This window comes from Trematomus bernacchii, unplaced genomic scaffold (genome assembly GCF_902827165.1).
Source record: "Trematomus bernacchii unplaced genomic scaffold, fTreBer1.1, whole genome shotgun sequence".
In the NCBI taxonomy this organism is placed as follows: Eukaryota; Metazoa; Chordata; class Actinopteri; order Perciformes; family Nototheniidae; genus Trematomus; species Trematomus bernacchii.
In genome coordinates this window covers 7,350,941-7,371,807 of record NW_022988050.1, presented here as the reverse complement: position 1 = coordinate 7,371,807, position 20,867 = coordinate 7,350,941, and the positions used below count along the sequence as shown (strand labels likewise).

The 20,867-nt window shown below is 40.0% G+C and overlaps 1 protein-coding gene across 2 annotated transcripts; it reads left to right on the top strand.

The window, feature by feature from the left end:
• The first annotated feature begins 79 nt into the window (after positions 1 to 79).
• Positions 80 to 20,557, top strand: gpam (glycerol-3-phosphate acyltransferase, mitochondrial). 2 transcript variants are annotated; one of them, XM_034119716.1, is made up of 21 exons: positions 80 to 293; positions 4,421 to 4,557; positions 4,691 to 4,810; positions 5,717 to 5,790; positions 6,894 to 7,007; positions 7,108 to 7,257; positions 7,471 to 7,570; positions 7,816 to 7,949; positions 9,031 to 9,127; positions 10,666 to 10,878; positions 11,099 to 11,212; positions 11,823 to 11,908; positions 12,595 to 12,707; positions 13,938 to 14,008; positions 14,445 to 14,712; positions 15,166 to 15,323; positions 15,450 to 15,527; positions 15,669 to 15,806; positions 15,938 to 16,127; positions 17,419 to 17,477; positions 17,599 to 20,557. In XM_034119716.1, exons 2-21 carry the CDS (start codon positions 4,474 to 4,476, stop codon positions 17,713 to 17,715), a joined length of 2,478 nt encoding a protein of 825 aa, XP_033975607.1. In that variant the 5' UTR covers positions 80 to 293; positions 4,421 to 4,473; the 3' UTR covers positions 17,716 to 20,557. The 2 variants fall into 2 exon arrangements, with proteins under 2 accessions (XP_033975607.1, XP_033975606.1); XM_034119715.1 differs by having other exon boundaries at positions 7,813 to 7,949.
• Positions 20,558 to 20,867: the final 310 nt, after the last annotated feature.

The window sequence follows — 20,867 nt, the reverse complement described above, 5'->3', positions numbered from 1 at the left end:
TAAGATATTAATGCCATCTATCTTTATATGGATCTGATAGGCCAGTGCTGCCCTCTCCTGGCTGATGGCAGTACTGCACCGCCGGTAGATCACCTCTATACCAAAATAACAGTGCTCCTGCCTCCTGTCCTGTGACACATTTGTGTCTGTCAGAGCTGAGCCGTCCAGTATTCAGAGGAGAGTGGAGCTCTTGCAGGGAGACACGGGCACTCAACAACGAACCAGAAGGCTGGCTGCAATTTTGTCGACGAGTTTATTTTTGAGATATGAGTCAGCGTAACACAACGTTCAAGGTAAGGGAGATTTCGTTCTGGCGAGCCATGGCTAGGAGCGAGCTAGCGCTATAGCTACATCGCCAACGTTGAAGTAACTGTTACTAAAGCCGCGCGTTATTGTCATGGAAACAATAACTACATTGTAACAATAGATTCCTCGACGGCGTTGACATATTTGTGAATGGTGAAAGCTAAACACCGTCAGGGCCGATTTTAGTGGTATATAACCTCACGTTTGCCGGTTAACTTTACATTGACATTGAATCAAAGCAGACCCATTGACAGTATATATCTTACTTTGGCTGGCTTTAGTGACATACAAATAGCTTTAACCGCCTGCCCAACGTTAAGCTGAAGGGATTCCATTCTGCGTAAGCCCTAACGTCAGGTTTGCCACATGAGGCTCGGCAGCATGCCATATAATGTGCCTGACCCGGTGAATGAAACTGCACATTTCACGGTTTAATTTAACATTTTCACCACCAAATAAACCACCTGGAGCCTTTAAACCAGATAGTGTTAAGACATTTTAGCTGCCAAACAATTCGGCGTTAATATGTATGTTAAGCAGACACCCTGCTGCCTGGTCAGGCCATTGTTGTCTGCACAACTAGTTATCTGCACCCCATCTGTCACTGAGACTTCTGCTGCCTGACCTGCTTATTGCAGACAGCTTGGAGCGCCTGAGTCGGATTAACCTACTGTATTCCCGTGCAGTGAATCCAAACAGAGATGGTGTTGTCTTCTCAAAGATAAACATCCTCTGGTGTAACCCTTATTCCTTAATCAATACTGGTGTTTGCCCAGTACTATCTAAAATCAGCAGAATGTGGTGTTGGCATGTTTGTTATCTATTTTGCAACTGTTTCTTTGTTGTGAAATTGTTTCCCTTGATATATGCCTGTAAGGACCATATAGCGTGCATCAGTTGGTATAAGTAAATATTGTATATTGGTAGTATGTTCTGTAAAAACTGCATTTTTACATCTTAACATTAGCTCTGAATTTCTATCATGCTGAGATACTTAATAATACGATTTGAATGATAAGAAGTATGTCACACTTTTCTTTCAATATAATTGAATCACCTTTGTTAACCTATGTTGGCCAATGTTTATCTTACAAGGGATTCTTCTCAGCAGCTAGTAACAAAGACATAACAGCAGAACAAACACAAAGAACAGCACTGTAATGTAAAATAAACCATACTTTTACACAAGTATGTGGGAAAAATGTATACTATTTTAATAAATATATAAAAAGCTCCAATTAACATAATCATATATATATATATATAATGGGGAGTAGTAGTGGATATGATATGTATGTTTTGGTGTTAAGTTATTGATAGTGTATGAATTCTAAACTAAACTCTATATCAGCCAATAGATTTACTTTTCTGCTAATCTTTAATTATGGCTACCTTCTCCTGCTCCTTAATCCCCACAGCTCCTCACCCTTCAACTGCTTTGTTTTGCTTCCAGCAAAGTCACCCCATCAAGGGGAGTACTCTCGGCCATTGACCCCCTTTTTTAAAGCCCAGTTTACCTCATCAGTGTGCGTATCACCTACTAGCACCACAACACTGCAATAGCACAAAGGCTTACAGGGCATTCATGTGCTGCTGGACCAGTTAAGCTGGAACGTATGCTGTGCCCCTCAAGCATAATATTCACTGAAAATGTACTTACATTCCCCCCTTAACTTACACACAGACTCTTAAATGTTTGGTGTGAAAATATTAAATAATTTAGTGACTCACTAGCCTTTTACAGGGGCCCTGTATGTGTTTGCTGTTAATTACTTTAGTACCCTCTTTGTACTTCTCGAGGCTGTTGTACTCTTCACTCTGTATTTTATTGTTGGAATGAACAATTGCGGAACAACAGATGTCAAAATTGTATTTATTTGGGGCCTAGACACTGCACACCTCCAATTTACTGAAAAAGTTAACAAAAAGTAACCAATACAGAATGAAACCAGTATTAATCAGGTTTTTTGTGGTCAGAACAAAGTACAATATTGTTCAGTGTTTAAATCATCAAAACATTCTCGCAGAATATCATTCAAAGCTGCAATTAACTGGGATATTAAGAATCCATATTTGATAATTAATTCCACTTTTATCGCTTGAGAAAAGCCACACCCTTCGTTATTCCTGATTTTGAGTAGCTGAAGCTGTAGAGTTCAATACTTTATAAGTAATACGGCAATTACTGTACCGTACTTCAATTTGTGCAACTATTTTGTTGCCCCTCTTTACCGCCTCTAACAAGTTTCAAAGCCCAGCTCTTATCCGGTTAAATACTCTTAATATAAACTACCAGAAGCTATTTCAAGATAGTTGACCTTTAGGTGTGCAGTACACAACACATCGGTCTGGTGAAACCCATAGCCAGTAGGCACAAATCAAATGAGGATAAATGTCTTTGTAATGGCCCGGTAGCTAACTAACCTGCTGCAACATATATTTATAGAGTGAATACAATAGTGAATCATCCCAATCATCCTCTGGCTATAGTTCCAGATTCCCTAATATGATGTAATGTGGAGCTGAACAACTTGTGTGATTGTAACATTTTAGAGTATGCGCTCGAGTATTATGTACTCACTGCTACTGTAAACGAAATGTGCAAATGTTAACTGTTATTGCTCTTAGCTCTGGTGTCTAAATATACATGTTTACTGACGTTAGATATAGTGTATATGAGTTTAACCTTTGTACATTTCAAGGAAGTTTTCTGTCTGTTTAATTTCTTTTTTAAATGTGGATGAATAATCCTGATTTACATATAGGAAAGCAAGATGTTTGAATTCTGAATCATTTTGAGTGTTTTTCAAATGAGGAAGTAATTGACCCTACTAGTGAATTGCGGTGTTTAAAACAGCAGAAGTGGGACTAAAACAAGTCAAATATAGTCGTAAACAAGGGTAAAATGATATTGGAGTGTTCATGAACAATGGTAAAATAATCCCAGCCTTTTGCTTTGCATTATAGACGTTTCTTTAACATAGCGACCTTGCTTTTCTGAAAGCTCCTTCAGTCTCAGGGGTTTCGGTGTAATGCACAAAACGTTCTTCATTGGAGTGTTGCTAGTTATTTGAACCGCAGGAGATCAGCCCATTAATTGTACTCAAAGGCTCTTGGGACTAGTAAAACAACGTCATCCTGATATCATTTAGAAAATGGCATAACTGGAGCAAACGGGTGTTCATTGAACCCTCTCCATACTAGCAGGGTGATGCATCATGGGGGAGTGGTGCACATTCTTTTAGCCTTTAGATACACCTAGTTTTCCTGTTGAAGTGAGGCTGGTAACACCTGTTTTATGCTTAATCCTCATTCAGTGAAAATGCTGAGCAGCAGGCAGATGTTCCAGGGTGTGGAGGGCAACATTTAAACATCACAACATCAATCATTGTTTTAATATAATATTCATATAATCAAATTTGTATAACATATAAGTACGCAGCAATCCCATTGTCACACAACATGCAGTATGTTTGCATTGAGTATCTTCTCTATATATGAAGCAAAATATGCATCTTCCACTGTAATGTATGTATTCTACTTATTATATTGTTTATTTTTCACAGTGGAAAGTTATTGCAACAGAGCTGGCTAATATAACATTTACATCCAATATCCCTCCGCAGCTAAACAAAAAAACCACAGAACAACACATACACTACATAAAACGGCACAATAAATAAAAGTCCTTCATTGTAGGATAATGAATAGAATCAGTTTGACAAATACATTATATACAAGACCATATTTAGTGACATGTGTGCTGACTTTAGCCAAAGTTTGAGGCAGGTTGTAATGTCTCTAATATTGTTTATTATAATAATAACCTTGTCTATAGACAGTGAACACATGGCTAGCAGAAAGTGTAGTTCATCTTCATAATAAATCTTAAATAAAAATTGAAATAATGAGGTGATAAAGTTTTACAACTGTCAGTAGTTTTATCTTGGTCTATTTAAAATGTGATCTTACTACCTAAAAAGTGAATTAGGATTTTGTTGAATGCCAGGTATATTTAATAGACGATACTCTTGCTTTTAAAAGGGAAAAATACATATTACCCGGAGTGATGGCTGCATTAAAATATGACTATGTGATATCTGTGTCTTGCCAGCTTGCCAGCTAGTGGTGTGTGATCTGGAGGGAGAGATAAGGACGGCAGAGAACATGGCGCTGTCAGACGGCTTGTTGCTGCAGGTCAACAATGGAGAGCAGTGGACTAACCGCTGGAAACATCCCAACGATGACTCGGTAAGACACACCGATCGATGCATCTTGCTAATGCTGTTATACACTGGGCTCAGCATTACACATCTTGTCAGAGTGTTTAATCTATAATCATTCCTTTACCTGCAATGATTTTTGTATGTGGCTGTGTCCCCAGGATCGCAGCACCAGCCCCTCTGTCCTGCGCTGCGTCGCCAGCACGTGGAAGGAGGGCCTGCTGAGCAGAAAGAGGCCCTTTGTGGGCCGCTGCTGTCACTCCTGCACTCCACAGAGCTGGGTAATGTTACACCACAGCTCATTATCTCCAACACGAGTCCCTTTGCTGGACTCTTGTCAGGTCCAGGGGATTATCTGTTCTAATGTAAATGTTTAAGACTAAGGAGAAAATGATCTTTATGCAAAGTACACCTTCCAAAAAAGAATGTAGAGACTGAAGACACAAGAAGTCCATCTCAGCACCAAATCATTTGTATGTGAATCAATCGTAACTTAAGATTGGGTGTGATTGTCTACTATTTTGATCTATTTTCTGACATTTTTTAGACGATTTATCCATGAATCTAGAACATAATCCATAATTAAAATAATCGTTTTTGCAGCCCTATGTGGCGTCTTCTATACATCCAAGTAAAAATACACATACGATATGTGCTACATTTGGTTTGGTTTTCCACATTTTGTTCTCATGATCCAAGGCAAACCTTACTTGTGACGTCTCTAAAAGATGCTGGAAACACTGGCCTACTAAAAGGCCTCAGGCGTACCATTTGTAACAGCTTAGGCAACAGACATTAAACACATTTATTTTAAAACAGTGTGTTCAGCATGAGTTATTGCTGGTTTGAGCATGGGGAGTACGTTTCCCCACAGCATCGTTAACAGGTAACGCAGCACATTAGTGTGTGACAAGCGAATAAAATACCATGCATATGTGGTCTGACACACTTGCCCAAGGTGACAACTTGGTGGCTCCAGCTTGTCTACCTCTGTAAAGATTTCTCGTTTGAATTTCGGTCCGCATTGCTTGCAAAAGAAAATCCTATAATGAGCTCAGTGCTGGTCAAAGACAAGTTGATTGTTTCCCAAAACTACAAACCCATCGCTGTCTCTAAGGCTCTTAGTCAAAGTTATTCTGATACTGTTGTCTTCCTCATAATAATAATCATTTTTGTTTTGGTCCCAGGAGAAACTGTTCAACCCCAGTATTCCATCTCTGGGACTGCGCAATGTCATCTTCATTAATGAGACCCACACCAGGTAAACAAAGCAAAGTCTAGCATACCACCGCTATAACATCATCTCATTACACAGGGTTCTGCCAAGCTTCACTGTTTTCTCACCTGATGACCTTTCTAACTGCACCTTGAACCAAGAGTAATCTCTATTCCTCCTCCTGTACGGTCCAATCAAAACAGTACAGACAGACACTGGTATTCCTAACATCCTGTGTATAATAAATAGCTTTAAATCAAGAAGGCCGATCTGTGAAACAGTGGAAAGGTAGACTGATGAATAATTGAAAGTGTTTGTCAGTAGACACCGGACAGATGCATCCAGTGACTGACCTGAGCAGGCAAAACTCAGCAAGGCTCCTTAATACCTCAAACACAAACAGTATGAGGTTTTGCATAGCACTGCTGTGTATTAGCATGTAGACAGAGACATTCTGGGGCCTTGATGGGCTTAGATCAATGTGCACAGGGTGTTAGTGTTGGATTTGCCTAACACAGTCAGTGTTCTGTCATGTATAAGTTCAAGTGGAACTCACCCTAACACAGGCATTGTCGCAAGAAAGCTGCATGTAATAGATATGTAGGCCAAAGCTGATCTCTGAACATGTGTAAAGTTACCAGCAAATACCTAGTTTTGTCTTGAAATGTGTGTAAATTATGATCAGTTCAACTACATACAGTATATATTATTCTTTGTGTAAGGGTGTATGTAATTGACAGATCAACAAATATCAATAACACATATTCTAATCTATAGAAAAATTTGTCAATACATTCGTTAGCGCCGCCGTCTACAAAGTATATTTAAGAATGTGTTTTCTACTTTACATGTTTTGACGTGTGTGTGTGTGTGTGTGGTATTTGTGTGTGTGTGTGTGTGTGTGTGTGTGTGTGTGTGTGTGTGTGTGTGTGTGTGTGTGTGTGTGTGTGTGTGTGTGTGTGTGTGTGTGTGTGTGTGTGTGGTGTGTGTGTGTGTGTGTGTGTGTGTGTGTGTGTGTGTGTGTGTGTGTGTGTGTGTGTGTGTGTGTGTGTGTGTGTGTGTGTGTGTGTGTGTGTGTGTGTGTGTGTGTGTGTGTGTGTGTGTGTGTGTGTGTGTGTGTGTGTGTGTGTGTTCATGCGCTCATGCAGGCAGCGGGGCTGGCTGGCGCGCAGGCTGAGTTATGTGCTGTTTGTCATGGAGAGAGATGTCAACAAGGACATGTTCACCAGGAACGTAGTGGACAACGTGCTCAACAACAGCAGGTAACGGCCCGACGAGCCATCAATGTGCATCTGAGCATCACGAGAGTCCGTGGTTTCCTCCACTTACAGCATGTCTGTGATGTGCTTTGGTCCATGGCAGGGTGGAGAGTGCGATTGCGAATGTAGCCGCGGATTTGGACGCCGCAGGAACACAACCTGGCCAGGAGCACAAAGCGGTCCGAAAAGTGAAGCAGAAAGCCCGGGCCTTCCTTCAGGAGATGGTGGCCAACGTTTCACCGGCCTTCATCAGGTACCTACCACAAATCTTAGCTCACTTGCTATTGCTGGGCTTATAATTAGCGCTGTACTCAACAAATATGTGCTACAAAGTTCAAACCAAAGAGTTTGTTCATATTCTGAATCAAGATTTGAATGCTCCAAAATGTACTATATTTTCCCACAGCTATAAGTTTGGACTGTTTGTTTCTGTTGCACATCTTCTCACTCATTTCTTTCTGTTCAGGCTGACAGGCTGGGTCCTCCTGAGGCTCTTTAATGGTTTCTTCTGGAGCATCCAGATCCACAAGGGTCAGCTGGAAATGGTCAAAAAAGCTGCGACAGAGGTCAGCAAAAGAAAATGTGTGCAACAATGTATTGCATTGTAATTGTACACATATTTGTGACAGCTAAACAAATTGTCTAACAAGAAATACACACATTGATCATCACAAATGTGTTCTATATTAGCTGGAGACAATAGATTAAAGATACCATTTTTAATGTTTCATTGTTCAAACTGGACTGGAGTTCCATCTGCACTGAGAAATGACCTGTGTTTATATTAAAATCCTCTTTGTCTTTACAGCAGAATGTGCCCATGGTCTTCCTTCCCGTTCACAAATCCCACATCGACTACTTGCTCATCACGTTGATCCTGTTCTGTCACAACATCAAAGCCCCTCACATCGCAGCTGGGAACAACCTTAGCATCCCTATCCTCAGGTAAAAAGCCCACGAAGCCTCACGTCTGGCAATAAAAGGGTATTTCTGCTCTGTGTAAGGGAGAGCTCAAAGATCAGTTTAATATCAGAAGGAAGGGAATTCCTTGGAAGTAGATCAGAGAGGATTTAGCGCTGAACTAAAGAGTGAGATTGATGACAATTTTACATCTATGGAGTAAAAATAGCAGGGAAGCTAATCTGACAACAAGTCGGGAATCTGTTTTATCATAACCTGCTTTTGAAGTGTTAGTACAGATCTTACGTAGTACATCCTGGGACATCTTTACCGAGAACAGGAACACAACAAGCGGTCGCCACACATCAACAATTGGCTGTTTGCTGCATGTCATCCATCCCTCTTCACCTTTGCAGGCTGTCCTGCCTCTCCAAGAAAGGAGAAATGCCTAAAATATATCTGTATAAAAAAATAGTGTAGATAGTTATAGAGGTATACACTAGGGCTGCTCAATTAAAAGTATTTTAATCACAATTACGATTATGGCTTGCAACGATTACGAAAACAACGTAATCGAAATAAAACGATTATTTTTTTATTATTATTATTACTTTTTTTCTTTTTCTTTTTCAATTTTTTTTTTTTGTTATTGGTTTTTCAGTTGAATTATACTTAAAGTTCAGGATAATCAACTGTTAAAAACATACTGTTCAAATGTCTTTTCTCCAATAAATTGATGTTTTCAAAGTAAATGGATCATTGTTTTTAATAATCGTGATATCAATTATTGACCCAAATAATCGAGATTATGATTTTTGCCATAATCGAGCAGCCCTAGTATACACAACTGAAGGGTTCAGCTAAAAAACGTGTAGAGGCAGTCATTTCATTCGCTTGTTCAAAATGGTAGAGAACCACCATTGTCAGCTGTCATCATCGCTTCATTGTTTAAATCACATTGAATATTCCCAATAATGACTTTGAAGGTACATTACTACAGTACAGCATTGCCCTTTAATCACAGTGAAGCCAATATCAAAATGATTGGCCTTACGTGATATCTGAACCGTCACAAATTGCCGCTGCTTAATGTTGAAGCCAATTGATAATTCTTTTTCTTTTTTAGCACTCTAATCCGAAAACTTGGAGGATTCTTCATACGACGGAGAATGGACGAGACGGGAGATAAGAAAGACGTTTTGTACAGATCACTCTTACACGCAGTAAGTCTCAAGAGTCTGTTTATCTTCTACTATAAAGCCTGGTTTAGCATACTCTTCCTCAATTCACGAAATGTTGAGTGTGTTTCTTGGCATGGTTTATGATGTAACTGCATGCTGTCTTCATGCCTTTCTGCTCCGTGTGCTCTTTTCATTCCTGAGTGATGGACAGGGAGGGTTAAAAGCTTTTCTTACATAATGTTAGTGCTTTTCTTCCCCCCCCCCCTCTGTGTGCTGCACTATCGTTGCTTTTATGCATTTTAAATAAGTTACTTAGACATTACAACTCTTGAGTAAGTAAGTTCAGTAGACTGCTTTAAAATGACTAAGTCAGGACTGGGTCAAAATCGTGAAAGCATAATCATTTGAATGATCATTTTTTACCTTCAAGTGCCTGTTAAAATAGTTTACATATTGTTTTAAAGTACTGTCGATGTTACATCAAACTCAACCGTTATTTGGTTAATATGTCAAGGCGCTGTGACACTGGTAGGATAAGTTAGGTTTTCACCTCAAGAAACTCACTGGTCCAAAGCCTTTTGAATAGATTGAATAAGAATTAAGATAAGAAACTGGACTTGTTCCTTTTGTTCCAAGTATTTGGAAAATGTGGATTAACAAGCTAATGAGAAAATCTGAAGTAGAACTAATGTTAATGACTGCTAATGTGTTTTCTACAAAATAGCTCCTCTGAGCAGTGGATTTGCCTAATTGTACCAGTCCATCCCAGTTGATAATTGCTTTTAATTTGTAAGTTTAGAGTGTGTGGAAGAGAGTTCAGGGTACTGAACGCAGGAAAGGCTGAGTATTTGTGCTTCCAAGATAAGAGGTATCAGCTTAAGGCAAGAACAACGGTTGTAAAGCATGACCTAAATATTATCCCTTTGTACCGCAAATATAACACCACACATTCCACCAACACACCGTATACGGGTGGACTATGCACTGCTCTAAGATGGGAAAAGATACCATTTCAATGTGTATCCCTGTGTCGCTGACAGACATTTGTACTAACCAAACTCTTACACATGCAGAAGGTAATAAGTCATGTGACGCTTTAATTTCTGTCGCTCTGGTAAAAGCCGAAAACAGAACTCTGTCCTCTTCACGGCTTTATCTAAATGCCACACAATCCATTTCGGGATAATGTTTCTCCCCCAAAAGTGTCGACATAGCAAGAGACAGCTGTGTATATATACTGTACTCAGCGGGATACTGTTACAACACCGCCGCCTCGGCACGTGCCCATTCCCCGCAGTGTGTGTAGGGGTCAAACCGTCTGTGACCCCCACTCACCTTTATCCTGTATTCAGGCTGCATATACAGTACACCAGCTGCATAGTGCCTCCATCTTTGTAATAGCGGCAATGTTGTGTTTCAGAATCTCAAAGACTTGGCAGCAAATTGCATTTTCATCCAACTATTATGACCTTTACTTACAGCCTATAGACATTTGTCTCAGTTTTGACATCCAGTGCGTGCTTTTATCATCCATCCTACTCCCTTCCACATCATTCTGTGTTTGATCACTCTCCCCTCAGTACACGGAGGAGTTGTTGCGTCAGCAGCAGTTTCTGGAGATCTACCTGGAGGGCACGCGCTCCCGCAGCGGGAAGCCGTCTACAGCGCGCGCGGGCATGCTGTCCATCGTGGTAGACACAATGTGGACCGGGTCGATCCCAGACGTGCTGGTGGTGCCAGTTGGCATCTCTTATGATCGTATTCTTGAGGGCAACTATAATAGCGAGCAGCTGGTGAGTGTCGGGTGACGTCTGTTGTTTGTGGGCCCTTTTGCTTTGGCAACAAAGGGTTTTTTACTCAGTTATTAAAGGAAACAAAATAGATATTATAGCATTTTACTTTTGAAATTGTAGCTGTGGTAAAAATGTGTTGTGTGTGGTGTCGACAGCTATTACATGTTTGTTTATTATGCAAGTCTACATTTTAACCATCTGAACTCCTCCATCCCACCAGGGCAAGCCTAAGAAGAATGAGAGTTTGTGGGGAATTGCATGTGGAGTGTTTAGGATGCTGAGGAAGAACTACGGTTGTGTTCGAGTTGACTTCAATCAGCCCTTCTCCTTAAAGGTGACTTTTCGCAGGTTTATATAATAAAAGAAGCTCTAACTGTGACAGCATTCAGCTAACCCTCATGATTTTAAAGGAACACTTCACCCACAAAATGACTCTACACATGTTTACCTGAATTCTTGAAGAAACATCGCATTTAATGCATGTCTCCCCAGTAAACGTAACCAAAAACGTTTTGATGAATTTAAGTAAATTGGGGTTGAGTTTAACATCAGCAAAAATATATAAAACATTTATGAGCTCTTACACAACTTGTACAGTATAGTCTAATTTATCCAGACTTATGCCCACTTCCTTCCGAACACATCCATTTTTGCTTCAAACTTACTTTTAACTGCACTGTCACATATTTCACATTTTGGCACTACTTGTCCTTCTGAGTTTTCTTTAACAACTCACGGTAACACAGGGTGAGTAACTGAAATACACATAGTTATTTTGTGGGGGAAGTATTGCTTTGAAGCGCTTAAAATAATTTAAAAGCTTAAAAATGTAGGAATCTTACAATAAAATGTCATGTTTTCTTTTGGTTTTTCATCATATTTATTTATTCAAATAAATCAGTGGGTTTTTAATTTGAAATTAACCTTTTTTTTGTCTAATATAGGAGTACCTGGATTCCCAGAGAAACCGCCATATTCCTCCAGCAGTGTCTATGGAGCACACCTTGATGCCCATCATCATTTCGGCACAGTAAGGCCACACGCGCACACACACACACACACACACACACACACACACACACACACACATCCTCCTCTGACCACAAAGCAGCGGCCCCACATTCCCACCTGTAATATTATGAACTCTCAAGTCTAAACTTGACATCTCCCTCCTGCTACTTCACAGCACGCTCTGTTTTCTGACATCTGAGCACACAGCACTCGAGTTAGCATCGGCAGAGGTCAGTGCAGTTCAGAGCTGGCTTTTCAAAATAAAAGGGATACAGTCGAACAGTACATCAACAAAGACAGCAGCGCTCCATGACAGCTGGTTTGGACACAAGTTTGAACTCATGCTAGCAGAGCTGACTCAACTTGCAGAAAAAGTGCCCTGCAGGGTTTAATTTACAAGCCGGGATGGCTAAAACAATTGGTCGTGCTTTTTACAGCGCTAAGGCTTCCACAGATGACATTTTATTATGTATTTATTGTCAAAGCATTTAATATATTCATTGCTATCGGGATGTTAAGAACATTCCATGGAATATAACAAAAAGTGTTTCTGAAGTGAAATACCTACCCCACCTTTAACCTTTTAGTAAAGAGAAGGAAACTAATTTGTGAAATGAACTGGTGTGTCATTCATGCCATATCAAGCTTGCATAACAATACATGTGTCAAACTTGGCTTTAAATTGTTGATTTGTTATCCTTTCAGACCTGATGCCCAGCTGTTTGAGGGGCAGGAGGAGGAGCAGCTGAACAGAGAGATGCCAGAGGACATCATGAAGCGCCAACTTATAAACAACCTGGCCAAGCACGTCCTCTTCAGTAAGAAACTCACGACCCCGCAGGCAGGGGATTCACCACACCCTCACTATACATGTAGCCCTCCTGCATACAACATTAAGGGATCACTATCAGCCTCACCAAGAACAATATTTTTAGTTTGCAGAATAGAAATGCATGTGAAAGGTCATGGATCATCATAAGGTCATCCTATTCCAAGTCTTTCAATCAGGATGTCTCTTTTATTTCAAATACTGGAGCACATGTAGCTTTATCAGGCTCTTTTATCTTTTTCCTATTCAGCACATGGTCTTATTGTCATCCTGTTTCAAAGGTGCGTCTGCTAGCCAGAACTAAGGCAGCACACATGAAATACTATCCCTCATGCTGCCTGCATTCATTGAAAAACAGCACAGCATCAGTCCATCCGCCCCACATCACTGAGGGATTTTTCTTGCCATGAGGGTAGCACTACAGAAACCGGTTCTCCCCAGCTCATTCAGCTGCATTCTCCTACGTTAGGCATTTGTGTTTTGCTCCCAGCCAATCACAAGGCCTCCTTCTGGATGGCATGTTGTTTTCAGCCAATGGGATGAAGGGGAGGATAGAGAAGCAGCAGAAGGGAGGAATGCAGTACCACTACTCACACATGCTTTACACCCCTGAACTTGAGCCATGCTTAGTGACCACTAGTAACCCTTGTACTAAGACATGCACACACACATACGCACGCACACACGCACACAGGCACGCACACACAATTTTAATTTGATCTTTCTGCCTCATAGGTAATTGATGTTATCAACTCTTTTTAATCTTTTTTACTCTTGTGTAATATAATATCTACATGCCTCATCATGGGGCATTCCACAATGTTATATGATGGCACACTTTATTATCAGTAGATAAGATGCCAAGGGAAATAATAATAAAAATGTATAATTTATAAAAAAATGTGTTGCAACATAAAGTCAGTCATAGATTCTAGTCACATGATTGAGGTCTATAAGCTGATTTAAATTATTTTAAACACGTGAATCAGGTATTATTTTTGTTTTGAAGTTGTAGTTAAAGAGTAACAAGAAAGAAGAATTCCCCGGTCCCAAAAATTGATAAATACTCTTCAAGTAACTTTTACCGACTTCAGGTCAGCTGCTTAACAGCCTAACACGTTTTTTTTGTGTTGTAAATACAAGTTTATAGATGGTATTGATATTGTTGTCAGTCTTTTGTGCGTAACTCATTGTATTCTCTTTCTGTCTTCCCTCACAGCGGCTAATAAGTCATCAGCGATCATGTCCACCCACATTATAGCCTGTCTCCTGCTGTACAGACACAGACAGGTAAGTCTGGCTCTTCATGTCCTCCCCTGGTGCTTCCCCACAGTAAACCGCACCATCTTCCATTTTTCCTTTTCATCCTCGCCCCTCTGTTTCTCAGATTTCTACTCCTTTTCCCCATCACGCTCCCTCCATTACACCAAGGTGATCCAAATGTCACATACCTCTGCATGAAAGTAATGAAAGTCCCTCAGTGTTGGAGCTCCCTCTTCCTGCTACCTCCTCTAGTGGTGAGCCGCTGCCCTCTGCAGGCACACTGATGTAGGTGACAGTGGAAAAGAAATTACTGAAACAACTTTATTTTTTGAGGAATTTGCCACTTCAATCAAACTCAAGCCCTGTCTAACTTTTTTCTCATACTGCATAAACATTTTGAGGCGCAAATGATATCAGTTTCTTTTGACTTATTTGTTGAGCTTTTGCCTCCGCTTTGCTCCAGGGGGTGGTGCTGTCCAAGTTGGTGGAAGACTTCTTCAACATGAAGGAGGAGATCCTGTCACGGGACTTTGATCTGGGCTTCTCGGGGAACTCTGAGGATGTTGTGGTGCGTGCCCTCCACCTGCTGGGAAACTGCGTCAACGTGACCAGCAGCGCTAACCGCAACGGAGAGTTCACCATCGCGCCGAGCCAGACTGTGCCAGCGCTTTTCGAGCTCAACTTCTACAGCAACGGCCTTTTCCATGTCTTCATTTCTGATGCAATCATCGGTGTGTAGAGTTCTGTGGTCACTGCGGTGCATCACTGATCTTTGACTTGTTTGCTGTTGATGTTACATCCACATGCAATAATACATTTCATCAGGCAGACTTTAGCTATCCCAGGCCTAGATTTCCCTCCACAAAATTGTTTATTTTTCAAATTGATTGTTAAAAAGCATCATTTTCAAACATGGTTTGCCACGCTTGTTTTCTCTATATTAAGAAACATGTCAAAAAACACAGGAGAAACTCTTTAATAACAAAAACTATAAATAATAGATATATTAAAAAAACAAGATAAACACATTTCAAATACATCATGAATCAAATTGTTAAATGATACAATTAATAAAACAAATAATTACAATCATTATTATTATAAATATAACAAAAATACTTGTACAACTTAACCTACAAAAAGTTCTTGACTAACCAATACATGTGTTCCTGACGTGTCTCCAGCCTGCAGCATCCTGTCCCTGCAGCGAGAGCTGGTGGCTGAATCAGAGTCTGACCACCCCCCCGAGGGTCTCAGCAGCCTCCCCCTCAGTCAGGAGAGACTCATCCGAAAGGCCGCCGGGCTCTCTCACTTCCTTGTCAATGAAGTGACACTGGCACCAGTAAGTCCACATCTAAACGTTGCATGAAACAAAATAAACGTTTGAATTGCCTCTCGATGTCCCTGTTTGTTATGGATTCAAACTGATTTTTTAAAGTGTTTTTCCTTCTCCTCCCGTCTCCTACAGCCCTGTCAGACTATTTACCAGGTTTTCCATGACGCAGTAGCGCGGCTCATCCAATATGGAGTTCTCTACGTAGCAGAGGTCAGTTTACAGATACAAACCTCACTGCTGGTGGACAAAACTAAAAGTGAAAGCTGTGACTTGTGCTAGAAGTGTCATGGGGAACATCTATGGAATGGCTGTTGGCCAACTCGATCAAATGCATTTGTTGTTGTGTGACAGGAGGACCAGGAGGAACTGAGTCCCAGCCCCACAGAGGAACCTTGGCCCAAAAAGTTCCCAGAGCCCCTTTCCTGGAGAAGTGACGAGGAGGATGAGGACAGTGACTTTGGAGAGGAGCAGAGAGATCGCTATCTAAAGGTCTGTTTAAGTAACATCATAAACGTAATCTATTTTATGATTAAACCAACATAACCTTTAGCCTTGCACCAACATTTAGAACACTTTTTAAGTTGTCTTTCCCCCTCCATGTGTTTTTTTTGGTCAATCAGGTGAGCGTTTCCGCAGAGCATCAGGAGTTCTTCGTCTTCCTACAGCGACTCGTCAGCCCCGTGCTGGAGGCCTACAGCGGCGCCGCCATCTTTGTCCACAGTCTGAGTCAGCCCATGGCCGAGTCCGACTACACCCAGCGGCTCTTCAGATACCTGCTCACACGCACAGAGAGAGGAGTGGCTGCTTATGGTAAAACTGCACTATCTACCTCCATACTGTCCACTTTTCATCATCCAGGTTTAGCTTACATGAAAGAAAAATAAGTCTTTGTTTCATTATTTTTTTATTTGATCTGTGATCTTACACAGGCTTTAAAGTTAAGAACATGTTTTACTTTAAGAGTTTATTGATAAGTTAAGGATGTCCTTGAATTTGTATTTGTGACCCGCTCTATCGAAATCAGTCGGAAGTCGCAACGGCTCATTTCAAAATAAACGTGGATTTGCGGAAAAAAAATAGTTTTTCGGGGTTCGGGTGTTTTGTTTGATTTTAAATAAACAAAGTCTTGGCTTTCAGAATATGAAACTTTGATTTCCAAAATCACACGATAAATACATTTTTGAAGCTTGTAAAGGGAAGATGACAGCTCTCACTCGTCACTCTGCTGTTCCGCAGCGCTGCTTCCCCTCCCTCCGGCTGACATTATGAATGTAAGGCGTATAGCAATCATAGATAACACGGCAGGGTCCGTTACAGTTTGTTTTCATCTGATTTCAAATAAACAAAGTCTTGGCTTTCAGAATATTAAACTTGTTTCGGCAAATGTAGATGATAAATACAACTTTGAAGCTTGTAACGGCATAATTACAAGCGGAGAACGGAGTAACTTTACGTCACAGCAGGCATAACAACAGCCGGTGTTTCTCGTGAGTGTTTTCCCCGGGAAACAAACACAATACACACAAACGCAAAAATACACAAACACACACACACATACACACTCGCGAGCTTCCCCCAGACCAGTCATCCAAACAGAAATATCTTCCCTCCGTACTACATTGATCATTTGCTCCGCTAATAATCAATCAGATCGATGGATTCCAGAGAAGAGGAAACTTTGAAGGCCTTTTTCTCAAAATGATGACTCGGTGACAGTCATTATATAATGTGACATATTTTGCTTAATATTTGGATTACAACAACAATCCTGATATCATTAGAAAGCTAGGAATCTCCTCTTTCCAACAGTGTATACAACTCAAAATGTGTCTTCGGGTCAATGCGACTGATTTCAAGAGAGCAGGTCACATATTATCTCTGCAAAAATACCTGATATTCAACATAATCTAGTTTTCCATCTACACAATCAGACATGTACACCAAATATCTTTTCATATTTGAAATGAAACAATCCAATTTATGAAATATATATCTCATAGCAAAGACTACTTCTTAAATAACCATGAATTAAAGAACATTTTAAAAGGTATAAAGTCATTTGCAGCCTTTGTTTATGTATGTTTGATCTCCTTTCTTCCAGGTGAAAGTGCAACTCATTACCTGGTTAAGAACACAGTGAGGACATTCAAAGAGCTTGGGGTAAGAGTGTGTTTATGAAATATTTCAAGTTTATAATTACATGATGTGTTGTCTGTAGTTATTTAAAGAAAGTGTAGTGTTAAGGAAGTAGGTTTCATGCCTTTCATGTTCTCTCCTGCAGGTCCTGAAGCAGAGAAAAGAGAACCAGGTGACGACTCTGGAGCTGAGCAGCACCTTTCTACCTCAGGCCAATCGGAACAAACTACTGCAGTACATCTTGGGTTTCACCCTGCTGTGACCGACACACCTATCAGCCCAGGCTCCTTCCAATAAAGGGCTTCTACTGGTTACTTCTAAACAATCCCAGGTGCTACTCTGTGGAAAGCTTTACCAGGAAGTGCCTTCACGTAACAGCCGCTAACTGTTAGCTGTTAGCCGGAAGAGACTTAAAGCCAGTCTTCCCTTTTTGTTCCAGTCTAAGACTTAGAACTGTGCAGCTGATAAAACAACATGTATTGTTCTTCGAAGAGGGACCATCCTCTCTTTGTGAACTTTACCAGTGAAGTCATGAGGTTTTAAAATGATCAACATTTTAAACTATCACAAAATATACTTAAGCAGGTTAGAAAATAAGAGTTTTACAGCAATCCGAACAAAGCAAGCTGCCTTTCATCTATTCAAGTGAACAAGACAAATATGCATAGAAAATATTGGTGAACATAACCAACAACAAAGGCATTTTCATGTAAACTATGCTTGTTTGTAAGACTGCTGTTTTCATTTCAGTGCACTCTACTATCATACCGAAACAACTGGTCAAAAAATCTGATGAAAGGCTAATTTTGAAAACAAATCTCTGTACATATGCCACGAGAACAATGGTTCTTGTTCGCAGTGCATTTATAAAGACGCACTCCGGTGTCAATTAAATAATATAGGAACATTAGATAGATTCGTCCCTGCAAAATGCGTACACATTTTGATTTGCAACACTAAATGTCCAATACTAATCCTCCTTATAGACGGCTTAGGTCAGTTTTAATACTGGTTTAAAATATAGGCAGCAAATCAGATAAGCCGTGCATTAATATCTACGTGGCGAAGTCATAAGTCCGGTGCAGCTAAAATCACAAACATCTACAGTTAAGTGCATTCAAACCACTAATATCTAAGTGCTTTCAGTTTCACTTTTCTTCATGGGGTTTGATGAGAAGTGATCTATGTGTTTTTGTAACACTTTGTTCACGTGTCAATGAATGTTACATAGCACAGCACTTCAAAAACCCGTAATACCAGCCATCACATCCCGTTTATTTTCAAATGCTACTGTATGAGCTCAGAAACTCTTTGGTCATGTCTTTCAGGGAAAGCAGAGATTTGGGATAACCACCATTTTTTCCCTGTATTATAAACACATTGTATGAAGTCTGTTAAAGCATCACTGCTGAGAGCAATTCTGCTGACTCGTTGGGCATTCGCAAAACAAAGGAACTACATAGTGAGGTACAAATAAGTGGTACATATCCAGTGTGTAGTCCCTTCAAAGGTCTCTTTAAGACAGTGTCTCTGTTCTAGGATGTAGAGGACGTCTTTATCCTTTGTTTACTTTGAAATGCAGAATACTGAAAATGAAATAATTTTCCATAACTGTCAGGCTAATCTATTCTAACTTTGTAGTGGTTTAATGGTACACCAAGGAGATCAATATAATTTCATTTCTTTCTTTTCGGACGTGTCAAAATAAATGGGGTCAGCCAGTTTGTGAAAAATAACTCTTAAAAAAGATAAAAACTGAAAACCTGAAAGTGAAACCTCTCTGCATTGAGCAGCCGAACATGTACCAGCTTTTAACTTTGACTGTAGGATCAACAGCACTCAGTAATTAGTTCTCGTCTTACATGTGTAATTCTTTGTCTGACGGCATTTTGTTTTGAATATAAACGTACATCTATGTTAATAGTGGTGTATGAGTGCACAAAACTGAAAAAGGAGGAGTGTGTGTGTGTGGAAAGGGCAGAGTAAGTTTGATGAATTTCCTGGACTACTAGAGGAGACGTCTACTATTTTTCTTTGTCAGATTGATAATGTGAAGACATTGTGAATGTTAGAAATTGACATTCTTCATCGTCAGGGCAATAAAAAAGAATGGGAGTCGGGTATGTGATATTTAAATGAATATTTATACGGAAAGATTTGTTGACAGTGATAAACAACACTGCTTGTTACAATTAACTTAAATGTTTTTCTGTCAACATATTGCTTTATTTCATATTATAAACCTGCATTTTTGTCCAGTTTTTCAAATCTCTGTACGAAATATCCAAGAAATGGAAACCTATGGAGGATTGGTGACCGCCACCCGTAGCATGTGAAAGAAAAGAAAAGTATGTTATGTTAATGAGAAAACGATCAGAGAGATTTGACATTCAAAGCATTTCTGAGCCCACAATCTGTTTAAAGTCCCCCGCGCTGAGGGACCCCCCCCCCCCCCCCCTGCCGCCAAGATGAAACCACTCTGTACTGCATGTTTCCTCTGGTCGCCTTTAATCATCGACATTTCAATGTGAACTCTACTTAACCTGAGAATTGTATTTTACAGCCTAGTGTGTGAATTATGTTTCAGAGAAAGATAGTTGTTTGTTTAGGAGATGAAGTTCAATTTGTTACCTCTTGAATGTATCTCATCTGTCCCCCTGAAAAAGGTCAATGTGATGTGGTGAAGTCCTCACTGGAGTCGGTACAGACATGATTTTTATGAACTGCTCACGGGGGGGTTATTGTTGAGACTCGTTGCTACTGAAGCTGCATTAACAACATCCCTCTGCAACTATGTAACTAGGATTAAAGCAAATGCCTGTGTCTGGGGAGCAGGTGCCTTTTTAATGCACTGTAGTGTTCTTCGGTTTGTTTGTTCTGTTTTTGTGCATGTTAACTTAGATTTGTGTGTGGGAATCCAAAAGAACACTGTAGATTGTAAATTAAGAAAAACAATAACACGAGCAGAGAACTTGTGGTTACTATAAGAAGAATCACCAGCTACTAAAAAAACAAAAAGTGTCACTTTTTTTGCTTTCTCAGAGCAAGCACAATTGGCATTATTAGGTTATGTTTTTAAATAAATTAATCATAGATTAACAATGGTTGGTTGTCTGTCTTTTTATGTATTTATTGATTTTTGTAAGGGGGAGGGACAGCAAGTGATCATGATTTAACAGACATGTTACCTCTAAGTTTATTTTTCTTTCCTCCATGTTGAATTTGCCCCATCATCTCTCAATTTAGACAGTTTATCATGTTAAGTAACTATGTACATTTACTCAAGTGCTTTACTTATTTGAAATACTTGTACTTTACTTGAGTATTTTCATTTTATGCTACTTTGTACTTCTACTAGGTAAATCATGTACTTTTACTCCACTAAATGTATTAAATACCTTTAGTTACTTTGCA

What these genes read in the sequence shown, in the direction of transcription:
- gpam (XM_034119715.1), top strand. Translation starts at nt 4,474, where the DNA reads ATGGCGCTGTCAGACGGCTTGTTGCTGCAGGTCAACAATGGAGAGCAG. An exon ending in TCAAAAAAGCTGCGACAGAG is followed by an intron (nt 7,571 to 7,812) that starts GTCAGCAAAAGA and finishes TTGTCTTTACAG; the next exon opens with CAGAATGTGCCCATGGTCTT. An exon ending in CATTTCTGATGCAATCATCG is followed by an intron (nt 14,713 to 15,165) that starts GTGTGTAGAGTT and finishes ACGTGTCTCCAG; the next exon opens with CCTGCAGCATCCTGTCCCTG.